At 48.0% G+C, this 20,665-nt stretch overlaps 1 protein-coding gene across 1 annotated transcript in view; it reads right to left on the reverse strand.

Annotated features, from left to right (window-relative positions):
• Window positions 1-20,665, reverse strand: part of VPS41 (VPS41 subunit of HOPS complex) — an 876,961-nt gene that overhangs the window by 88,864 nt on the left and 767,432 nt on the right. Inside the window, exons 24-25 of the mRNA XM_086964855.1 lie at window positions 20,407-20,547; window positions 7,030-7,166 (exon numbers count right to left, since the gene is read on the reverse strand). Coding sequence (XP_086820981.1) covers window positions 7,030-7,166; window positions 20,407-20,547 — 278 coding nt within the window. The remainder of the gene's footprint in view (window positions 1-7,029; window positions 7,167-20,406; window positions 20,548-20,665) is intronic.

Raw genomic sequence — 20,665 nt, forward strand, 5'->3', positions numbered from 1 at the left:
CTCCACAACAGCTTGGGAAGTACAACCCGAACCTCCTCCGTCCTCCTAGGCAACTGGGGAACCCCACAAGCAGAATACCATCAACCACAAGAGAGGTGTGGGAAAAAGAAAAAAGAAGAAGCCTGTTCCATCCAATAGAGGAACCAAGGGCCAGGCCAGGGAGGCCAAAGCACCCCACGCTCCTACAAGGCAACAGAGCTTCCAACCAATGCTAACCACGGAAGAAGAAGGAGAAAAGCCTAGCGGGCCCAAGGAAACGAGGGAAAAGAAGGCGAGCCCACCAGACAGAGCAGGACCAGCAGTAATAAGCCAATGGAAGCAGGAGAAACATCCCGGGGCTCCCGGGAGACCGGGCAGGCTACACCTGACAAAGGCAGAAACACAGAACCAGCCCAGCCTCCAGCACAGGAGCATGAAGGCAAGGAAATGCCCGGACACACTACGAGGGGTCCGCGCATGACCTAAAGAAACATCTGCAACATAAACGCCATGGAGAACAGAGGCCCGAAGGCGACCAGAACACCCTAGCAGAGCGTAAGCTATAGAACAGCTACCACTACCCCACATAGGGTACGTTAAGTCCCAAGAACTGGGAACCCTCTTAGGAAGAAACTACCGCAGCAGAGGAAAAAACAAAAAAGCCACGGGGAAAAATCCCTGCAGAAGGCTTGCAAGCAGCCCAAGAGAAAACAGAAGGCCTAATCTCAGGGCCAAGTCTGTGTAGACAACTCCAGCAAAACACACACACAGGCAACAAAAGGGCTGTCCAGCAGCCAACAACGCCATTGTCCCAGCAAGGGGAAACTCGAGTGGCTATAAAACACACTCCACCGCAAGGGCATCTGGCCCAAAAGAAGATCCAGAACCAGCTCAACTCAGCAGTTACTGAGGAGGGGAAGGAGGACGAGGAGGATAAGACGGAGGAGGAGGAGGAGGAGGAGGACAGAACCCTCCCAGGAACAGTTGGATGGCGGAGTCAGCCGGGGCATGGAACAACAGGTTACCATCGAACGGAAGCTCAATCAGTCGCTCCCGCACATTTTCAAGGAACACACCGTCCCGAAGCCAAGCAAGGTGCCGGAGGGCGACTGAGGAAGCCATGGACCGGGCCATTACCTTCGAGATCCCAGAGCGGAACGGAGAATAAACGCCGCTAGCTCCCGGCAAGCCAACGCATGATATGGCAAGTCCACCTGAACAGACTCCTGGGAAGCTGGGGATCCCAAGGACTCAGCCGAGTCCCACAAACAAGAGGAGGCACTAGCCAACACGCATAAGGTGTTCAGAGCCCGCAGAGCAGCGCTGGTCGAGGCGAACATGTTGCGCCCCTAAGATTCCAGCCAGCGGGCCTCCCGGGATGGCGGAGTCAACAGTGGCTGCAAGGAAAGAAAAGCAGTCCGCAAAAGTGGACTTGAGGCAGAGGGGTGGAGGGAAAGACACGCCGGCTCACGCGGCGCTGGGAGGTGCGGGTGCAGAAAGTGTGGGGGCACCGGGTCCCCTGAGGCGGGTCGCCTCCAAGCCCCCATCAGGGAGGAAAGGAGCGAACCCTCAAAGGGAAGCAACAACTCCCTCCCACCAGAGCCCTGGTGGAGAGCCTCCAAGAGATGGTCCGCCGGAAAATGAGCAACTGGGGCACCCATGCGCAGGATACCCATAGCCGTGGACACTGCGTGAGCGAAGGCCGCACCCGCCTCCGTATGGCCCCGGGGTGGAGAAAGCAGCTCCTCCGTGGGAGACGGCTGCAAACTAAGGCGGCTGTCCCCGAAGCCAATCGGGAAGGGCAAAGGCCAGACCTGGAAGTCAGAAGGTACCAAAGAATGGGGAACCTGCCGCTCCTCCGCTGAACACCTTGGCCTCGAAAAAGGCGGAGAGCCGCCCTTCGATGACGCCGGTGAAAAATGGTGCCCGTCTCCGGGGAGGATGACACCAGTAGGCACCCAACCTCCGGAGAAGAGGGGGCATCCGCAGACAAATCCCCTGCATGACCTCTGTGTGAAGCCGTAGAGTCTGCCACCTGAGGCAGGGCGTCAACACCATCCGGCGCCGAGGGAGATGCCGGATAGGGCTCCTCCAAGTCACACCGCGCCGGAGACCGGAGTGGAGCCGGAGCCAAAGTGGCCAAGGGGCGACGCCAGAACGACGCCTACTCGACCTCCGGCGAGGCAGCCGCCTGTGTGGAAGAAGGAGAGGGGCCGGGGGAGTGCCACGAAGCCCCCCGCCAGCCTCGGCCCAGGGTGTAACGGAAGTGGTCCGGTGACCCATGCGGCAGCGCCAGGGACGATTGAACCTCTGACTTGCCCTCAGACGAGGCAGCCACCCGCAGGGACGGATGAGAGGTGCCTGTAGGGGGATGAGGGATGTAGGGTGACCCTTGACCCGGTCACTCTACTACCGCACGGCCCCCGTGTGCCCAGATTCTGCTGCCGCTGCCTGCTTGGCCCTCTTGCTGTCGCCTCTCCTTAGAGCCCCTGCTCTCCAGGCTTGCCCTCGCTCCCTAGGCTTGACAAGGCTTGCCCTCGCTCTCCAGGCTTGCCCAGGCTTGCCCTCGCTCTCCCCCGCTCCACTTTCACGCTCTTTCCAACACCCCCTCTGCTCCCCGCCGCTGCTCTCCTGTGGCCCTGCCCCCTTTTCCTGTCTCCCGGTCCCCATTCGCAGCTCCGAGCGCCAAAGGCAAGCCCGCCTACACCCGTCAGCGTATGGACCGTGCCCAGCGCCAGAACCCCTGGACCCCACCAGAGCCAGCCAACCCGACTGAGCTACGCCGCCGCCACCCTCCACGCACTCAACACCGGCCGACATCCAGCCTGCTACCAAGCCACCCCGAAACACACCCACGGAGCCTTCACCTGCCACGCCTGCTACTTCACCTGCACTCGGTCCTGCACTGCGCCAGCCAAAACAGCCGCCAACAACAACCACCTCAAGTGCATCTTGCTCAACACCCGCTCCATCCACAGGAACTGTGGGACCTCCTCGACAAAACGGCACTAGACGTCGCCTTCTTCACGGAAACCTGGATGAACGTCTCCTTAGCCCCCGACATCACCATTGCCATCCCGGACGGGTACAAGATCATCCGGAGGGACCGCGTCAACCACCCCGGAGGAGGCATCGCCATCGCCCACAGAAACACTATCCGCATCACGACACCGACTACACCCTCGCCACCGTAGAGCACCTGCACTTCCAGATTCACACCGACCCTCAGAGGAACCCTCATCTACAGACCCCCGGGACCACGCTCACACTTCAGCGAGGCCATCGCAGACTTCATCAGCCCACTCGCCCTCGCCTCCCCCGACTACATCCTCCGAGGAGACCTTAATTTCCACCTGGAGAACGACCAGGACAACAACACCACCACCGCACGCTCGACCCTGTCTTCTCCTCCAGCAACCACATCTCCTTCAGCCACACCACCGAGCTCCACTGGACCGACCACAGCTGCGTACACTTCAACTTCTGGAAAACAACGACCCACCACCGCCCTCAACAAACCCCCCCGAAGATGCTTGAGCAAGATCACCACCGACCAACTCACCACCTCCCTGCGCCTAAACCCTCCCACCAACACCACGGACCCCAACAAAGGAGCCGGCAACCTCACACAGTGGATCACCGACTGCACCGACACCCTTGCTCCACTGAAAAACCCTCCCAGCAAGCTCAACAGCAAGAAAGTCGTGTGGTTCACCAATGATCTCAAAGACTCCAAGAAATTCCTGCCGTGACCTCGAGAAAGCCTGGCGCCACAACCAGTCAACGGACAACATGACAGCCCTCAAGAACGCCACCCGCAAACACCACCAGCTGATCCGCACCACCAAAAGGTCATCCTTCGGAGAACAGCAAGGAACTCTTCAACGTTGTGAAAGAGCTCTCCAACCCCAACAACAACGACATCACACCTTCTCAAGACCTCTGCAACTCTCTGGCCACCTTTTTTCACTGTAAGATCGTCGACATACACGACAGCTTCGGCGCTCAGAACACGTACCCCACCACCGAACCTACACCCCCCACCGCCACCATGTGCGCCTGGACTCAGGTCAGTACGGAAGATACCACCCACACGATGAACACCATCCACTCGGGCCCCCCAGCTGATCCCTGCCCACACCACATCTTCAACAAAGCCGACTCCATCATCGCACCCAAACTTCGGGACATCATCAACAACTCCTTCATATCCGCCACCTTCCCGGAGAGCTGGAAGCACGCAGAGATCAGCGCCCTCCTGAAAAAACCCACCGCAGACCCCTCAGACATCAAGAACTTCCGGCCCATCTCGCTCCTCCCCTTCCCTGCAAGAGAAAACCGTCAACAAACAGCTGACAGCCTTCCTGGAGACGAACGGCTCCCTCGACCCATCGCAGTCCAGATTCCGAGCGAACCACAGCACCGAGACCGCCCTCATCGCGGCCCCCAACGACATCCGGACCCTGCTGGACAACAGAGAAAGCGCCGCCCTCATCCTGCTCGACCTTTAGGCTGCGTTCGACACGGTCTTCCACCGCACCCTGACAACCCACCTCCGCCACGCCGGGATCCAAGGAAAGGCCCTGGAATGGATCACCTCCTTCCTCTCCGACAGAACCCAAAGATTCCGTCTCCCGCCCTTCCTCGCAGAAACCACCAAGATCATCTGCAGCTTACCTCAAGGCTCCTCGCTCAGCCCCACCCTCTTCAACGTCTACAGGAGCCCCCTCGCAGCCATCGCACGCAAGCACAACCTCAACATCATCTCCTACGCCGACGATACCCAAATGATCCTCTCCCTCACCAACCACCCCACCTCCGCCAGTGCCAGCTTCCAGGACGGAATGAAAGACATCGCAGACTGGATGAAGCTCAGCCGCCTGAAACTGAACTCAGACAAGACGGAAGTCCTCATCCTAGGCCCATCCATCTCCGCCTGGGACGACTCCTGGTGGCCCCCGGCTCTGGGCCCCCCACCCAAGCCCACGGACCACGCATGCAACATGGGCTTCATCCTTGACTCTGCATGCTCCGTACGATCTTCCGCTGGATCCCCACTGGAACCAGGAAAACGGTCACCCAGGCCCACATCACCAGCCGTCTGGACTACGGGAACGCCCTCTACGCTCGGACCACCGCCAAACTACAGAAAAGACTCCAGCGCATCCAGAACGCCGACACAGCCATATCTCCGCCCACCTGAGGGACCTGCACTGGCTCCCCGTCAGCAAAAGGATCTCGTTCAGACTCCTCACCCACGCACACAAGGCTCTCCACGACTTGGGCCCTGAATACCTCAACAACCGCCTCACGTTCTACACGCCAACCCGCCAGCTCCGCTCTGCCAGCCTCGCCCTCGCCACCGTCCCACAGATCCGCAGAACCACCACCGGAAGATCCTTCACCTACCTGGCGGCCAAGACCTGGAACACCCTCCCCACCCAACTACGACTCACCCAGGACCATTTCTCCTTCAGGAAGCAACTCAAGACCTGGCTTTTCGAGCAGTAGCAGCCCCCCCCAGCGCCTTGAGACCCTAGCGGGTGAGTAGCGCGCTTTACAAATACTCTTGATTGATTGATGAGGGGTCCCCATCCCACCTCGACCCAAAGCGGGACGAGGAGGGCCCACTGAACCATGTGGCGCCGCCTGGACCAGTAAGTGACGGCACCGTGGCAGCGTCAGCTCAGCCGTGGACAAGGCCACTGCCTGCCCAGAGGACCGAGCGGGGCTAAGGGATGTGACCCGAGCCCGGGCGACGTCCTGCAACACCACAGGCACTCCCGCTAAAGTTTGCGGCGTGGCAGAGGTGCCGTGGTCTGAAGGAAGTGACCCCAGAGGAGCCGCACCCCAACAGCACCACATCCCCCAAGCCAGGATCCGAACGAGTCAGTGCCGGAGCCACTGGCAGCACCACGGAGGGCCCCGCTCAAGGGATACGCTGACGCCCTAGGAAGGGAAGGACGAGGAGATGCCAGCAAGGCCTGCAAAGCTGCTGCGTATGTCTCCATCTGGACTCTCGACGCCCTCCCACCAGGAAACGGTGGATAGGAGGAAAACCTGCGGGCCGCATCACCCGCAGAGAGTCCACGTCCCCGGCTGGCCGAACACCGGCCCCTGGGGGCAAACTACAACACTTACCCACCGGGGAGCAACGTTCTCGCAACATCGGAGAGGGGTGAGGACGATGACAACGGGCGCTTCTGAAGCAGTAGCTGCGGAAGATCGAGGGGAGGAAGACTACCTTCAGAGACACGCTAAGAATAGTTTCATCCGGCACTCTAGCCGCAATTTCGGCTTCAACTGTTGGCACGCCCCTCAATCAGTGGTGCCGTGATCTTCCCCCAAACACCACATACAAATTAGGTGAGGGTCCATTGCCGACATAAGATGCCCACACGACGTGCAAGTCTTGAAGCCCGAAGGCATTCGCACACTGTTCCACAAAAAACTGTCACAATGAGGAAGGAAAAGGGGCCTAAGACAGGCCCGAGCAAGATGGGATCCGTGTTGCACGTGGAAAAGGAAAAAACTAACATAGGCACGCCGGGGTGAATATTATGTGACCTCGCTGACGTCACGTACCCGAACGATGCCTGGGCGGAGTCGCGTGATGCCGCAATGGCGCACAGGGATGCTGTGGTAAAAAGTTTCCGGATCCAGTCTCACGCCTGGGGATAATTCTACGTTAAGGAATCTGAAGCTAGTAGTCTCTATCAGATCTGCGCAGCAATATGTGTTGCTACGGGTTTAGTAACTTTTGATCCATTTGTGCTGGAAACAATTTTTGTCCTGAAATCTGCAGTGTATGTAGTAGATGATGGATTATGAGGCAAATCCATAATTATGTGGAAAACGCCATGGCTGCAAAATCACATAATTCCAGTGGCCTTGTCTATAAGTAAAAAAATATTTAGCAGAATAGTTTCTGGGTATGACAGTCTGATGTACTCAACTCGAAACCGTCTTATGCACTGTTTTAGTACCAAACAAACACATAAAAACACTTTGCAAAGTAATTTGTTTTTACACATCTCCTTTGAAACTTACTTGTAAATTGTAATCCTGCAAGATTTTTACCAATGAATCTCTTAAATTAGGAATTTCCATTCCCTCCTTGATGTGGCGAATCAGACGAATGGGGTCCACATGGGTTCCAATGTTGTTCAGCAAGCCAGTGATAAATGCTGTAGCGGCAACCAAGAAAGACAACAACCAGTTACCACATGCATGTTGCCTCATATACCGGTTTACCCCATGCAAAAAGACAGAATAAAAATGCTCCAAATTAAATGCATTCTGACCCAATTTAAGTTTTTGAAATTTGGTGTTGTGATTTTACATATGTTGGGCAAACATCAAAGTGTTTGTCAACTCAGTCATTGGACTTAAATATTTTTTCAATTATAGCCCAACTCCTTCTCTTATGCTGACTTGTTGACCTACTTATACATCACCCTTTTCATCGAATAAGATAATACAAGACATTAGAATCAGTACATTAGAAAATAGGAGCCTCACTGTTCTCAGTGACCTTGATTTATGGCTCGAGTAACAGTTAGCTCTACTAACTATAACGGCTGAATTTCTCTGGTTTTGTACGAGTGAAATGTCCAACTAATTATAACGTCCCTGAAACCTGTGGTTTTTTCAGAGAATTTCAAAGGTTTTTTAAATGCTAATTTCGAACTATAACATTGCAGTCGCATTTTCAGAGTGGTGGAGAAAGGTGAGCGTGGCTTCCAAACACCTTTTAGAAAACCCACTGTGTGTGATATAGCGAAGGTAACAGGGGGGATAGTTAGCCCCCAACGTCAACCTTGGGGGCCAACTACCCCTTTTATTACCTCAAGTAAGTGCCAGACAGCAGGACAGCTAACTTGTTATATCAGACCCGCCCCCTCCCTGCACCAATGGGCAAAGGCGCCCCCTGGCCATTGTAAGTTGGGGGATTAAGACCCCTTGAATCTTGAGGGTCCCTGGGGGCCAAGTAGCCCACCAGGTACCTCCAGTAAGCACCACAGAGCTGCGTTGCCTGTGCCTAGGCTTTTTTGCTGAGTTCTGACTTGCCAAGTGGTTCCCAATCCAGTCTGTTCTTGTAAGTGTAACCTGGTGATTTAATGAGAAAATCCATGCATGGACTCCCACCATCTGTTTTATTGATGCATTGTTGCAAAAGATCGACGCAACTGCTTTGCAGCTATGGAATTGACGCAGCACCTGCATCGCCGCTGTCAAATGGATGCAGGCTGTCTGGATTTTTGACGTGTCATCCCTGGGAGCCCATTCTTTATCAAGACCGCACCGCAGTAAGGAACCAAGGCAGCATGTCCAGAAATTGACACATCACCTCTCCTGCCAGTAAGGAACTGACGCATCACCTCCCATGTGTAGTGCGGAACTGATGATTTGCTTTTCTGGCGACCGCCCCTGCGCCTTTCACCGTCTTTGATTTTTGACACATCTAAGGCATTTTGTGCTAAAATGAAAGCATCCATTGACTTCTATGGACAAAACTTACATAATCATTTAAAAGTGATATATTGACTTGTATATGTAGGATTTTTAACGTTTTGGTCTTGTTTTATTCAGATAAATATTGGCTATTTCTTTAAACTGGTGTGGGCTTCTTTAATAGTGTGTTCACTGCGTTACTGTGCGTGTGTACAAATACTTTACACATTGCCTCCGAGATAAGCCTGACTGCTCATGCCAAGCTACCAAGGGGGTGAGCAGGGGTTATCTTAGCTGTGTGACTCCCTTACTCTGACTAGAGTTAGGGACCCTGCTTGGACAGGTTGTGTGTACTTCAAAGACTTTCCTTTGAAGATTGCCTACTTCAAAGGCAGAAAGGGGTATAAATATTGGACATCTGACACCCAAAAATCAGAACACTTCTGGACTGAGGACATTCTTCCAGGAAGAAGAGCTGGATGCTTTAGGAGGGATTCCTATTCTGCTTGTTGCTTTGTTGTGCTGGCCTGCTGTTTGCTGCTTATGTCCTGGGAGTGAAAGGACTGGACTTTGCTTTCTAAATCCTGCTTCTAAGGTTCTCCAAGGGCTTGTGCCAGCTTGCCTCCTGTTAAAAGGCTTCAGGGCCATCAAGACTTCACCTGCCTGTGCTTACGCTCTTTTGCTGAGTTCTGACTTGCCAAGTGGTGCCAAATCCAGTCTGTTCTTGGGCCCTTGTAAGTGTAACCTGGCGATTTTATTGAGAAAATCCATGCATGGACTCCCACCACCTGTTTTATTGATGCATCGTTGCAAAAGATCGACTCAACTGCTTTGCAGCTTTGGAATTGACGCAGCACCTGCATCACCACTGTCAAATCGATGCAGGCTGTCTGGATTTTTGATGTGTCATCCCTGGAAGCTTATTCTTCATCAACACCGCACCGCAGTAAGGAACCAAGGCAGCATGTCCAGAAATTGACACATCACCTCTCCTGCCAGTAAGGAACTGACACATCACCTCCAATGTGGAGTAAAGAACTGACGATTTGCTTTTCGGGCGCCTTACCGCCCCTGCGCCTTTCACCGTCTTTGATTTTTGACGCATCTGAGGCACTTTGTGCTAAAATGAAAGCATCCATTGACTTTTATGGAGAAAACTTGCTTAATCATTTATAAGTGATATTTTGACTTGTGTATGTTGGATTTTTAACGTTTTGGTCTTGTTTTATTCAGATAAATATTGGCTATTTGTCTAAACTGGTGTGGGCTTCTTTTATAGTGTGTTCACTGTGTTACTGTGTGTGTGTACAAATACTTTACACATTGCCGCCGAGATAAGCCTGACTACTCATGCCAAGCTACCAAGGGGGTGAGAGCAGGGGTTATCTTAGCTGTGTGACTCCCTTACTCTGACTAGAGTTAGGGACCCTGGCTGGACAGGGTGCAAACCACTAGAGACCCCATTTCTAACATATATTATATATATTCACTGAAGAAAACAAAGTTATAGGGATATTACAGTTAGGCTCACATTTCACACGTACAAAACCATAGTAATTAAGCAATTATAGTTACCTGAACTTACTGTAACTTACAACCCCCAAAGCACTGCCTATTACCTCACATACTACATCACTCATAACAGGGTTAGTGACTTCACTGATGACATCTCAAATGACATCACTGATGACATCATCCAGTGATTTTGAGTGTTTTCTAAATGTTTCTGAGTGTTACCTTCACACTGATAGAATTGGTTTAAATAATTTATTTTATGATAATACTAGGCCATAGGTTTTACTTGAATGAACATTATACACCTACCGCTGGGAATGATTAGATAACGGGCATCTATTTAAATTGAACAATGATTGAAAAGCTGTGGGTTTAGTCCTTTTCGAAGTAGGATGCAGTGAAAACTGCCTCACATTGCATTAATGCAAATGTAAATGTTTTTTCATTCTAGGGTATTCTTTCCCTCCACACAATAATTTTTACCCCCTGTCTATGTATGTATATTTATATTTATATACATATATATGCAGTGCAAATCCTCGAACCTCCACGCAGGCAGCGCGGCGAAAGATGAAGGCAGACCCCACGTTTTCAGGCAGGATGTTATATTTATTTAAGACCTTTCAAATGACGCGTTTCGAGTACGATGTACTCTTGTTCACACACCGTTGAACCAGTCAACCTGTTAATTTATATGCTTTTTTTCCCTGACCCTTCCTAAGGGCCACACCTCCTGTCATGCATCACATGACTGTGCGAACAAACATAGAAATGGGTGCAACTTTCCAGATGGAAAAACAGACGACTGATTCTTGGTGTAATCACTTGATCACAACATTGCAAGAAAAAATTATTATATATGTATAATATATATATACATTTTCTCCCCAGTCTATATATTTCTTCCCTGATTTTTTTAATAGCTTTTAATTGGGTGGGAATTGACAGGGGACTACGAAGACCAAACAATCAGTATCAGAAGGGCCAACAGACCCCTTTCTAATGAAAAACTGAGGTATGTCTAAAGGCAAACAAAATAGTTATCATAGGAATTTAAGATTAGGCACATGTACTTTTTGGATTAACTTTGATTTGTTGTTTTTGGTAACGTATTTGGACACTCTGACTACTAAACACCTACTTACAAGATGGCAGCTGTAGAGTGCTACGCTTGCAGTGTCGGTCTCGTAGTGACGTTCTAGTGTGGTCTTGCACACAGTCAGGCAGACCGTGTAAAAGGAGCAGCCAGGTGCTGAACGCTATCGGCAGAGGGAACACCATGGTACTTCTGGCAGCGTCAATCCTTTAGAGTAGTTTTGACTATAGAGTATCGCTCCATTGGGTTCCACGGGTTATGAATTGTTCCTACAACTCCTGGCTCAATGAACTCCAGAGTACAATAATGTGAGAGTGAATATCTTACATTTTTTTTTTTTCATTTCACATGAGTTTTTGATCTAGGGATACAGACATTATTAGGTCTTTGACTATACCATATAGGACAGTAAGACAAACTAAAAACAACTGCCAATGTTGAGGTATCAATGAGCCAACCAGAGACTTTAGGCCCTGACGAAGCCGCTGACGTTTAGGGAATATCTGATGAGGGCTGAAACATGCTGACTACTAACAGAGGATGGTACAGTAATTAATGTCCTCTGACATCATATGTTTTTGTCTTTAACCGTATCAGGACATACAATAATAAAATGAGGTTAGGGCAGTTCTAGGAAGTTTTTAATAGTTCAGTTTTTTTTTATCTCTGGTTCATGTGAAGCGACAACTCTACGAATATACATTAAAAAACTTGCTCCCACTTAATGTGGTCGAGCCCCCCCTGGACTCACTTGAGTCCAGGGTGTGGGAAGTCTGATGATGAAGCATGCCACATTTCGATGTGGGTGAGGGCATCGCATTCCCCAGAAATAACTCGTATGGAAAAGGCGCCACAACTATAAGTGGCCAGATATTTTTAATGTGTGGTTGGTAATTTAGCAAGGAGGAAGGTTGAGGTAAATTATCTCTCCCTCCTCTATTTTGTAAAAAGTTTAGGGAATTGTTACTTGAAGTCAAAGTACTTCAGTATTTCATTGGTGCGCAAGTCAAGGATCTGTAGAAGATCGTTTTGCAGAAGAACTACTGTTAAAAAATTTATAAAACTCGTACACTCCGCTTTCCAGACTATGCTTGCACTCTGTCTCAAGACATATTGGATACTGTTAATGTCTGAAAACCGGCACAACACAAGGACCAGAATATGACATCTATGCGAAGACAAAGGTTTTCAAACTGTAGCCTGTGCCCCCCTGGGGTCAGTGGTAGTATTATCGGAGGGGCAAATTCCTCTGCAAGGACTTGTAAATGTCGATAGCCTGGAAGCCCGACCTTGTTTATTTCTCACGTTTCCAGCATGTTTTCATTTACAGGAGACAAGGTGCATAATAAAGCAAATGATACTAAGTGTCGTGGGGGTGGTGGCTAGCGAATGAAGTGACAGGGTGAAAGACATGGATAAAAAGAACAACACAATGTGTAAATATGTTGTTGTTCTTTCACCTTCAGGTTGCTGCATATAACATAACACACAGACTTTAAATGAAAAACAAATTGCAAGTTAAACTAATCATTGGTATATATCCACTCTTTAACATAATTAAACCTCAATTGGCAAATGTGGTTGCTGCGGATTTCTGTATGTGTGATCAGAGAGTCACAGAATTGAATCAAGGTTGGTGCGTCGGGAATAGTGACTTGTGTATTTATACTGCCACAGGGTCTTAGCATGTGACGGAAAGCACACAGTAGAAGATGACTGTCGCAAATCTGAGTTAGTATTTTGAAATAAAACAAGTGTTTTCAGGAGGGCCAGTGGCAGTGATCCTCCTGGACCTCAGTGCTGCCTTTGACACTGTAAACCACCAAGTGTTGATCCAACGGCTGTCCAATGCGCGGGTCACAGGAGTGGCGTTGCAATGGCTCAGGTCATTTCTGTGCGGTTGTACCTATCAGGTCTGGGAAGGCAGCGAGAAGTCTACATCTATCCCCCTCCAGTGTGGTGTGCCACAGGGTTCTTCGTTGAGCCCTACGTTGTTTAACGTTTATATGGCCCCCCTGGAAGATGTGGTTGCCCCTTTTGGGATAAAAATTGTCAGCTATGCTGACGATACCCAGCTGGTGGTTGCATTATCCCAACTTGAGAAGAACCCAGACTCGCTGCGCCTATGCTTGACCAATGTACACACTTGGATGTGTGAATCGTCGCTCAAACTAAACGGTTCTAAGACCGAGATAATGCTGTTAGGGCACAAGACTCCCCCTCTTCCCTCGACCGTTTGGCTCAGCTGCCTGGGTGAGCTCCCCAGCCCCAAGCATGAGATCAAGAGTTTGGGAGTATGGTTGGAGCAAGATCTTTCTTTTAAGACCCAGGCTAAGAAAACGGCGGGGATTTGTTTTGGGCTTTTTCGCTCAGCCCGTAAAGTCTTGCCTCTCCTCCCTTTGCCATCGAGGAGGTTACTCATCCAGGGGCTAATTAGCTCTAGGCTCGATTACTGCAATGCCATATTCCTTGGCACCCGGGAAGCCACGTTCAGCAAGCTGCAGCAGGTGCAAAATGCTGCGGCCAGGATGCTGACTAACCCGCCAAGGAGGCAGTCAGCTAAGCCCGCCTTGAAAACATTGCATTGGCTCCCGGTGCGAGAAAGGGTTAAGTTTAAAGCTCTCTGCACTGCCCATAAGATCCTCCAAGGGAAAGGACCCCCCTCCCTAAGGAAGCTAGTGGTGCCCTATAAAGCGAACAGAGCTCTTCGCTCTGATCAGAAACTTCTGCTTCAGGTCCCCAGAGTACATAAGGCCCGCACTGGCGGCAGAAGATTTTCGGTGCATACAGCCACCCTCTGGAATGCGCTCCCATTGAAAATGCGTCTCGAGACATGCACTCTTCGTTTTCAGAGGCTTCTGAAAACACACCTCTTCCCGTCTTAAGATGTTGGGATTTGGCTTGGCAACGGGTTGACGGATACCGTGACAAGCGCTGGGATGCCCTAGGGTAACCACGCGCTATATAAGACTCATAATAAATAAATAAATAAATACATTTTCAAAGTATATCATTTTTAATAGGTAATCGGACTGCACCTAGTGCAAAAATGTTTAGAAGTGTCCATTAAAACGCTGCATTGCAGAATTCAGCTGATAACCCACTTGCATTACCACTCAAAAAGAATAAATCTTTCACCATGAAGCTTCATCAACTATAAACTATCCAGGGTCTCAAGCTGCCTTTACATTTAGTGACCAAACAATTACTCACATTTACATTTCTTTCAGGTAGCAGGCACCCTGAGATGGTCTGTTTATTTAGTTTTCTCTATCTCTTGACTTCACAGCACAGGAGACCAGAGAATCCTTTCACTTTCAGCCAGAGGCACCTCAAGGTCTGCAACAACTGTCTGGGGACAGTTGTTTTTTTTCCAACAAAAATACCCTTCTTTGCCCATGTGCTAACCTCAGACCCTTCCGCCAACTCTTGATTGTCCCTGTGCTTACCCAATGCCCTCCAGCACTCTCTCTGCTGTCCGTGTTTACACCCCAGCTCCTTATGCCGACCATCCATCCATTGTCCGTGTGCTTGCTACAACACCTACCATCCACTCTGCGTTTTCTGTGTGCTTGTCCCAGACCTTTCCTGCCATCCCTCTGTTGTCCGTAGACCTTTCCTGCCATCCCTCTGTTGTCCGTATACTCCCTATGGCTTTTCACCTGTCCTCTCATCCTACATGGGTCCTTCTCTCCCTTCCTCCCTCAGTGTTGCCTCATAACCTACCTCACTCCGCCATTTATTGGAAAGGGGAGTGGGTTGGAGGATGAGGAGGACCTACTGGCTCTGCCAATGCTTGTTTAACTTCAAATGGACAGTGACAGCTTATTAAAAGAGATATTATTTTACAAAAGGGGCATAAGGGTTCATATTCCGTGCTAGCATGTAACTGAAGACACTCTTGCTGCATGGGGTGGGGAGAGGAAACACATGAGAGCTATTTCTCTTCTGACCTGCAGAAAAGGTACCCACGAATGATCTCATCATCATCATCAAATAAACTTTATTCGATTCATCGAATCATTAAAGTAGGCACCGTATATTAAACATCTTTAAAATGTTTGGGGTGGGTAAATATTTAGATTTCACAATGTAATATTGAAAACATGATCTTAAGCTTTCAGCATATTCGATCACTATCTGAAAATAACTGCATGGAGAAAACGCTTCAATCGCATTACCCGGAATTTCCTAACACAGTTCATAACGTTTCCTAATTGATAATGCAGTTCTGATAAAATTAAGCACAGAAGATAATAAAGAATTAAAACCCTCTTGATGCGAACTAGGAAAAATTTCCTTCAAAATTGGCCTAATAAAACGGGCCCTTATATCCTTATATCATGTGCAAAAGAGCATAAAGTGCATTGTGCTTTGTTGGGCTAAAATATTACATAAAGAGGGAGTCAGTCTCTCACACCAGTTCAATGGGTTAGGAAAGGCTAGAAGAAAGTGCACTGTGCAGAAACAAAACCTAGTCAGAAGGAAGCGTGATTGTATTTGGGTGCTAAAAGATAGATAAAATTCCTGGCCTCTTGGCTGCCTATAAACTAAAAGCTTGTCAACCGAGTCAAAGATTCCGAATTCTTAGTAATAAGCATTTTTATGATTGGTTTCATGTTTGCTGGTATGCTTTTGGGATTGTCATAATAATTTCCCAGACCAATCTTATTAAATGCATTTTTAACATAACGGAGCCAAGGAATGGACAATACCTTTTCCAGGCTCATACAGTCTTTAATAATCTCTCTAGTAAATGACAATTCCTCTGAAGACAACACTTTCCCCCATAAAATTAACGGGGCGATTTTAATTCGGTCTTCAAAATAATCCACTCCCAGCTCGATGCGACAGAATTTCGTAGGAGAACTAATAGGGACCATCAATGGCCTTTTTAAAAATTTGTTTTCCAGAATTTGTATCTGGCGACATTTTTGATAGCCCCATACTCCTGCCCCATAAGTTGTGACTGACTGGCATTTTGATTTATACAAGGTAAGCATTTCCGCAACCGGCTTATGACCCACATTGCATGCAAAGCGGAACAGACCCTCTATGATTCTACTAGTGTGTTGGGCCCTCACTGTGATCAGATGATCCCAATTCAGTTTATTGTTGAAGACATTCCCCAGGTATGTGAAGTTAGGTACTTTGTCTACAATATTTTCCTTTACCACAAATTTCCTCATTTTTGTTTATTTTGGGCCACACACCATGATAAAAGACTTACTAAAATGTACTTTAAGATCCAGTGGCATCATAAAGTCAGTAAAAGCCATTAAAGCTTTTTGTACGCTATTAGCAGTTAAAGTCAACCGTACCGTATCATCCGCATATGACAAAAGAGGAACCCGCTTTCCTACAATCTTCGGATAGTCCAACTGCTGATCCAATAAAAATGTCTCCACCCCATTTGTATATAAAAAATAAAAAGGGGGCCAACAAGCATCCCTGTCTGACACCCTCAGTAGACGCAATAGGCCTAGTTTTTTCGCCTCCTGGTCCATAGCGTATAGAAACAGAGGTTGTTGAGTGCAATCTATTAAACAAAGTAATAAGTGCTTCCTCAAAGCCCATTCTTTCCATTAATGTCCACAACTTCCCTCTATTGACTGTGTCGAAGGCACTAGATAGGTCCATGAAGCCCAGGTGGATTGACCCACCCTTGGCCTTTATGTACTTACCCATAACTAGGAACAGGTTGAAACATTGTTTATTCGTTCCCATTCCCTTACGGAAACCATATTGTGATTGAGATATAAGACCAGAGTCATTAGCCCAGGTTTCCAGACGGGCGGGAATTACCCTCCCCAGCACTTTACATGTTGCATCAATTAGGGATATGGGCCGATAGCATACAGGGTCATTCCTGTTGCCTTTCTTATATATCGGCACCACCACAGCCACTTTCCACGTAGTAGGGATACGACCCACTATTATTGCTTTAAAAACATTTGCCAAAAATGGAGCCCATAACTGTTGATTGCCCTTAAACATGTCTAGGGGTACCCCATCTGGCCCTGGGGCTTTTGCAGAAATGCCCTTTATCAGCTCCTCTTCAACCTCGCTGGCAGAAATAGATAAAACTCAATTGGGTCGCAGTTTCCAAGTTAATAATTGTGTGATCTTTTTGATCTTGCAAGGATACGTCGTTTAGGTTAAATATTTTCAAAAACTGGTCTACCCAGGATTCCCGTTATAGTTGATTTCATATTTCTAACAGCATCTATAAAAAAACGGGGGGTTTATGACTTTCCAGAAGCCCCTGGAATCCTTGAGAGCGCTACCTCTCTCCAAGTCTTCCCAGGCAAGTCTTCTTAATTCATCCTTCCTAAGCCCAATTACCTGTTTATAAAGTTGTCTTGCCAAACGTATTAAGGCCCTACCACATGAGACCATGTGCAAGGCTTTTTAAGGTCTTGTTGAATTAAAGCATCTAATTTCCTGCGGAGCGTTGTTCTTCTTTACTACCTTGGTCAAGTTATTGGCGACCTCTTTACAAAAGTCTTCAAAACTCTGTATGACCACCACCGAAGTAGAAGCCTAAGATAAACATGTCAAGACCTTTCCAGTATTAGCTCTGACAATACTCTCTTCAAATTGTGCGGCATCTATTTTAGACCATTTTATTTTCACCCCCCTGACTAGGGTTATAATTTGTGGGATATTTATCGCCTTTACCCTTTGCTGCCATTATTTGCAGACTAGTGGTCAGAGGGTTATGATCACTAGTAGGGTTAGGTTCTACCGAAAAGCTTTCCACTACATATGGAAATGTACATGATATCAGCATGAAATCTATAGTGTTAGTCCTGCCCCACCCATAAATGCTGGATTCTGGGTAGGAGGGGCGCAAACCAAAGTATCAAAAAAGCAGAGGTCATTGACTATAACTATATCATTTAATGCTTCGCCCTGCGGGGTGTGTTTAAAATGCGCAAAAGGTTGGTTTTCAATATCTAACATCCCACACGCCGCATGCTTACTATAACGGCATAAGGTACAATTAAAATCTCCTGTCCATATTATGCATACAGGGAAATGAACACCCACAGCCTTATTAATCTCCTCTTTAAGGGTGTTAATAATCCCATCCTCATTTTGATCAAAGATATTATAATACCAGTTAATCAATAATATTGGGACTTCAATTAAATTAGAGATCAAGATAATCTGGTACCAGGGAGAGTCCACAATATTCTCTATCTTTACTGAGCCATATTTTACAGAGATCATGGTCACTAAACCTCCCTTTGCCCTCCATGCAAGTGACAGAGATGCGTATACTGTAAATGAACAAAAGAAGTCAATAACCACTTCCTCCCTGCACCATGTTTCCTGAAGGCAAATGATATCAAACGTCTTAATATATAGTAGCCAAGCCTCATCAGTGAGTCTAGTTCTAATACCCGCAATGTTCCAGGAGACCATTCTCAATGCATGGACATATTTTTGGTCAATGGCCACCTTATCTCCCCTACCTTCAGCAATAGGTTGTTCTGCATGCTCAAAACTTATAATACTGCTAACCCCTTCCTTGCAGTCTGTGTCCAGATGTAAAGAATAATGTGGGCTATTAACTAAATCAGTTAGAGGAAAAAGGGCCTCAGTACTTTTTAATAAACCAGGGCCTATATTAAATTAATTGTTTAGGGAACCTGTATTCCTTCTGTTTCTCGTTTTAACTTCCAGTCAGTCTATGTCTCCGAGGCCACTTAATGCCTTGTAACGATTTAGATGGTACCAAGGAGGGTACAAACTATGCTGGGGTTCTTGTCTTTGTCGTTCCCTTTCTACATCAAACCACAGGGGCCTAGTTGGCTGATAGAAGAAACCCAGCGGAAGAATAGAAACCCCCCCTGAGCTTACAGACCAGGTTTTAGACCTTTCTAGAATTGCCTTAACTAGGCCTGGTGATCCAAAGGTTAGAACAATACAGTCGTAAAACAACAATTGATGGACAGAATGCAGAACAATGTAATACATTCACCCCAGTACAGAGATCTGGGCCTAAATCCATCTTTTTTTTCCACTCCACACCACCCCAGTTCAGACATGGCCATATGCAAATCAGCCTTGACCCTGTGCCTCACGAGAACAGTCCAGCCCGAACTGCCAAGCCATGTCTTTCCTGGACCGGATTCAAGCATCCTAGGACCGGTTTCTGGCTATCAGCCGTTTTCAGCCAGGATAGCTTGACTCCAGTGGTGTGGAGAGCATGGGACTCACGTCTGAGCATACCCATCCCACTCGGGTGACAAATGCAAAACAACAATTGATGGACAGAATGCAGAACAATGTCATACATGCACCCCAGTACAGAGATCTGGGCCTTAATCCATCGTTTTTTTGACCTCCACACCACCCCAGTTCAGACATGGCCATATGCAAATCAGCCTTGACCCTGTGCCTCATGGGAACAGTCCAGCCCGAACTGCCAAGCCATGTCTTTCCTGGACCGGATTCAAGCGTCCAAGGACCGGTTTCTGGCTATCAGCCGTCTTCAGCCAGGATAGCTTGACTCCAGTGGTGTGGAGAGCATGGGACTCACGTCTGAGCATACCCATCCCACTCGGGGTGACAAATGCAAAACAACAATTGATGGACAGAATGCAGAACAATGTCATACATTCACCCCAGTACATCTTTTCTTTGCACTCCACACCACCCCAGTTCAGACATGGCCATATGCAAATCAAAAATTTGGATTTAGGCCCAGATCAGCCCTATTATAGGAAGCAGTGTTTTTAGGTCCGTTTGTGTATTTGTCTGATTCATTTGCTTCTTTATAAGACTCACCTTTAATATGGATTATGACCTAGGGAAAAAGTACCCCTGAAATGATCTCATAAGCACCATATGCTCTCATCCTTGCCCCTCCTGCTCTCCCAATCTGTGCCATAAAGTTTTGGAGGGGGTTCAACTTCAAAACTTTTGCTTAGTGAGCGGTCACCACAAATACGTTTGAAGACTTCTGACACAGAAAAAGGCATTCAGGTAAAATGCATTTTTTTAAGCATTATGATTTTGAATAGGCACAAAAACTCTTGTTTGGCAGAAATAAGAGGAAAAGGTAACATGCATAATATGTATGCAAATATTTATGTGAAGGCACCTAATGCATCTTTTATATTATCTGCTTTGTCTAAGAGAATTATGCAATGTATTCTGAAGTGTACAAAAGGCAAGGGGACTGAATGACTTGCATTTTCTGAACCATCTAGTCTTTCCTGCCACTATTGTATTCCCTGGCACAGGTCCTGAAACAAATCTTGAATTCATCTCACTATGCACAATGATGATTCATACCACGGCTTCGTTCCCACAAAATCAAATTGAGAAAAGTAAACTTAGCTACTAACGAGGTTTGTCAATAGAATACAAAATCAGGTCATCCCATAGCTCAGAATCATCTTGCTCCTTTGCAAACTCAATGGCTTTGTCCACATCATGCAGCTCCTCCATTATCATCTTCAAAGCCCGGCGGCTGTTGCCCATGCGACCTAAAGAAAAAAACACAAGGAGGGAACACGCATAAGTCACTCAAGAAGGTGAGCAGCCGTAGCAGTGCATAAGGGCTTGTTAAGAGAGGCAAGAGGTAATGGCGGCTGAATTTTATTA

Source organism: Lissotriton vulgaris, chromosome 4_1, assembly GCF_964263255.1.
Source record: "Lissotriton vulgaris chromosome 4_1, aLisVul1.2, whole genome shotgun sequence".
NCBI classification, from domain to species: Eukaryota; Metazoa; Chordata; class Amphibia; order Caudata; family Salamandridae; genus Lissotriton; species Lissotriton vulgaris.